The 3,370-nt window shown below is 59.4% G+C and overlaps 1 protein-coding gene across 1 annotated transcript in view; it reads right to left on the bottom strand.

Annotated features, from left to right (window-relative positions):
• RBPMS (RNA binding protein, mRNA processing factor) overlaps positions 1-3,370 on the bottom strand; it is a 7,506-nt gene that overhangs the window by 4,016 nt on the left and 120 nt on the right. Inside the window, exons 2-5 of the mRNA XM_035903310.1 lie at positions 1,757-1,834; positions 1,184-1,222; positions 978-1,040; positions 59-226 (exon numbers count right to left, since the gene is read on the bottom strand). Coding sequence (XP_035759203.1) covers positions 59-226; positions 978-1,040; positions 1,184-1,222; positions 1,757-1,834 — 348 coding nt within the window. The remainder of the gene's footprint in view (positions 1-58; positions 227-977; positions 1,041-1,183; positions 1,223-1,756; positions 1,835-3,370) is intronic.

The raw sequence follows: 3,370 nt of genomic DNA, 5'->3' as shown, positions 1-3,370 counted from the left end.
TGCTGGCATTGCTGTGGTGGCAGGGGAGGGGGGACCCCGCCGGGCTCCCTTGGGAGACCCACAGCCAGTACTTACAGGGCTCCCGGGCGATGAACTGAGGGACGGCGGTGGGGAGAGGCGTGCTGGGGTTGGGGGTGCCCACCAGCTTGCTCTTGGCCATCTTGGTGTTCGCCTTGGCAAACTCCAGCCGCAGCGTCTGGGGGATCTCGGGGTCGAAGCGGATGCCCTGTGGGAGGGAAGGAGGCCCGGCGGGCGGGTGAGCACGGCCGTTCGCCAGCCCCACAGCAAAAATAACTCCCAGTTTTTTTTTTTATTTTTTTTTTTTTTCAACTTCCAGCCTTGAAATGAGCTAATTTGCCTGGCCCCGAGGCGGCTCGCGTTCCTCCGGCATCTTTAGCATCGGCACCATATTTGGCAGTCGGCATCCTGCACGGCCGAGCTCTTATCCAGAGGGATTAGCGGAGCCAAAAAAAAAGTTTTACGTTGAAAATGAAGACAAGGAGGAAAAAAAAAAAAAAAACACCAAACCAAAAGCCGGGGAAGAATTGGAGAGCTGGCTCCACGCGGTTCTCCCCGTGACTCTTTTTGGGAATTTTAACTCCGCAGAGGTAGGAGGGAGCTGCTAAAGGAAAATGAAATTTGCTTTTTCTTTTGCAGCTTTAGCTGGGATTTTTCCCACTGAAGAAGCGGGAGAGGCTGGGAAAGGCATCTCTCGCTGACTCATAGCTAATCCTTAGGGTTCAAGCCCTCCCGGATGGTCCCGGGAAAGGCGAGAGGGATGCAGCCCCTGGGAGGGAGGATGCAGATGAGAAGCAGCCGATGGGGATCGGCTGGAGGGATGGGGATGCGGAGGGGCCAGCTGGCACAGGAGATAAAAATTCCCAGGATGGAGGAATTCGGAGAGTATCCACGTATGGGAGAAATGAGGAAGGGTGGGGGGGAAATCCTGGAAAAATGGAGCAGCCAAGCGCACTCACGTTCAGGGCGTTCTTCGCCGCCTCCGCCTCGGAGCGGCTGTCGAAGCTGACGAAGCCCACGGGCTGCGGAGGAAGGAGAGGAGGCATCGTCAGTCGGGGTGGCAGGGAGCAGAGGGGGGACCCCCCCACACCCCCCAGGGACCAGCGGCATAGGGGAGGGTGGGAGCGTGGCGTGGGATGCTCACCCCGTTTTGAGCGGCTCCTACCTGCTTGGAGGTGAGTTTGATGAGAGACCCCTCGTACCCCTGCAAGGAAAGAATAAAAAAGGGCGTTTGGTGGAGATCCCCGCGGTTCCGCTGCCCCTCGGAGAGGGGAACCTCCCGCATCCATCACTGGCAGCACTGCAGCTGGGGGGAATCGGGTGGGCACGGGGGGGGCCTGCCAAGGCTCGCTGCCGCTGGATTTTTGTAGGGATGCTGGCTGCTTGATAATATTATCCCTCGTGTCTAAGAGCCGGTGTCTGAGCTGCAGATCTGTCGGGGTGAAGAGAGCGGAGAGGTCGGCAGCCAAGGCTCTGCTGCTGCTAAACGGGGTGCACGCCAACGGGCAATTAAATCCCCGGGGCAATCAAAGCAGCCAGCGCCATTTTCCTACAGTTTATTGGGGGAAAAAGGTGCAGAAACTTGTTTCTGGGAATCAAATGACTGAATTAGACTTTTTTTGGGGGGAAACCAGTGGGATCCCAGATCCCGGCCAAGGTTGGTAGGGCCATGGGGATGGGGCAGGGGGCCAGCCCCGTGCTGCCAGCGCCCCCCGCCCTCCCCTCCCCAGTCTGGTACCTTAAAGGGCCTGAAGAGCAGGTAAAGTTCCCGGGGCTTGATGTCCAGAGGCAGCCCGCTGACGAATAGTGTCCTCACCTGGAAAAGAAGAAAGGAGGTTCCTGGAGACACTCCCTCATCCCTAACTTGGGGACACCCCACACCTCCCGCAGCCCAAGGAGGGGGGCACGCCAGAGGGATGATGCCAGTCTGAGGGGAAGGAACCTCGTGGGCAGCCGAAAGCCTCAAGCCACACGTGGGGGCCATCCTTTGGGTGACTGCAGGGATGCGGTGGTTTTTGGAGGGGTGTCCCTGTCCTTTGGGTGACTGCGGGGATGCGGTGGTTTTTGGAGGGGTGTCCCTGTCCTTTGGGTGACTGCGGGGATGCGGTGGTTTTTGGAGGGGTGTCCCCATCCTTTGGGTGACTGCGGGGATGCGGTGTTTTTTGGAGGGGTGTCCCCGTCCTTCGGGTGACTGCGGAGCATGCTGCTAAGGCACCATGGAAAGATAACCGAGAGCCGTCCTCACCACACCAAGCGCTCTTGGGGTCCAAAATGATGATGCCAGCATCCCAGCGCCCTCCTAGCCCAGCCTGGCAAAGAGGGATCTCTCCCAGCATCCCCCACAGCACCCTTCCTCGGCGGACAATGCCCATTGTCTCTGCTTAATTTGCAGCAGCTCATTAAGGAGAAGCAAACCCCAACTCTTCCTCCTGGAGGAATGGCCCTGTTTTGGAGGGGGCTGGTTTTAAGCAGCCCATCCATGTCCCGTCCCTGTTTATAAAAGTCACCTTTTTCAGGGGGTTTAACTCTTTTTGGGTGGCTCTGACGTTTGCCGTGGTGCAGCACACTCAAAGCCGGGGCAGCTGGCAGAAACCCTGCTTCCACCCACCCCGAGGGGGGGGATGCGGGGGTCCTCAGGGATGGGCAAACCCAAACCTGGGCAAGACCTGTGCGGGGATGGTTTTGCTTTACAACCAGCTCGTAACCGGGGGAGCGGCATGGGGCAGGAGAGCAGCAGTTGGCTCTGCTGCCAGACCCTTGCTCCGCATCCCCAAAATCTCATCCAAGCGCTTTGGTGACCGATGGCCAGGGCCCCCTGGGAGCCTGGGGCTGACGATGGCCCCAATCGGCCCCACCTGGACCCCCCACCCACATGCCCTGCCCATGGCCCCGGGGCTGTATTTAGGCTCAGTCCTGCTGGGTCTCAGCCCCGCTGCGTCCCCAAGGAGGGGTCAGACCCCGGCTGCCATCGCCCACTGGCTCTGCTCTCACTGGGGCACCCAGGGACGGCGCCTGTGTCGGTGGGGTCCCTGCCTTGCCACCCCCCTGGGCTCCGGGCTTGCTTGTGAGCCAGCCCCGCTCCCGCAGCATCTGCCCGGAGGCCCTGGCCCAAGGTCACCCACCCCTGGCTGCCAAGCTGCCAGATTAGGGCTGAAGGAGGGGAAAACCTTATTTATTTATTTTTTTAGTGAATTTTATTTTTTGGCCAGGCACCCTGCCCACCCCATTCCCAGAGACCCCAAACAGCCAGCAACAGCCAGCCCAGGCCTATTCTGCTGCTGACATTTCTTCTTTCTCTTGCAGATAAGCTATCTACCCCATCTCCCAGCCTGGGAGCAGCAAACATTCCTGC

The sequence above is a fragment of the Egretta garzetta genome, unplaced genomic scaffold (genome assembly GCF_000687185.1).
Source record: "Egretta garzetta isolate BGI_Z169 unplaced genomic scaffold, ASM68718v1 scaffold771, whole genome shotgun sequence".
NCBI classification, from domain to species: Eukaryota; Metazoa; Chordata; class Aves; order Pelecaniformes; family Ardeidae; genus Egretta; species Egretta garzetta.
Note: the sequence above shows the minus strand (reverse complement) of the source record. Positions and strands in the feature narration are given on the sequence as shown.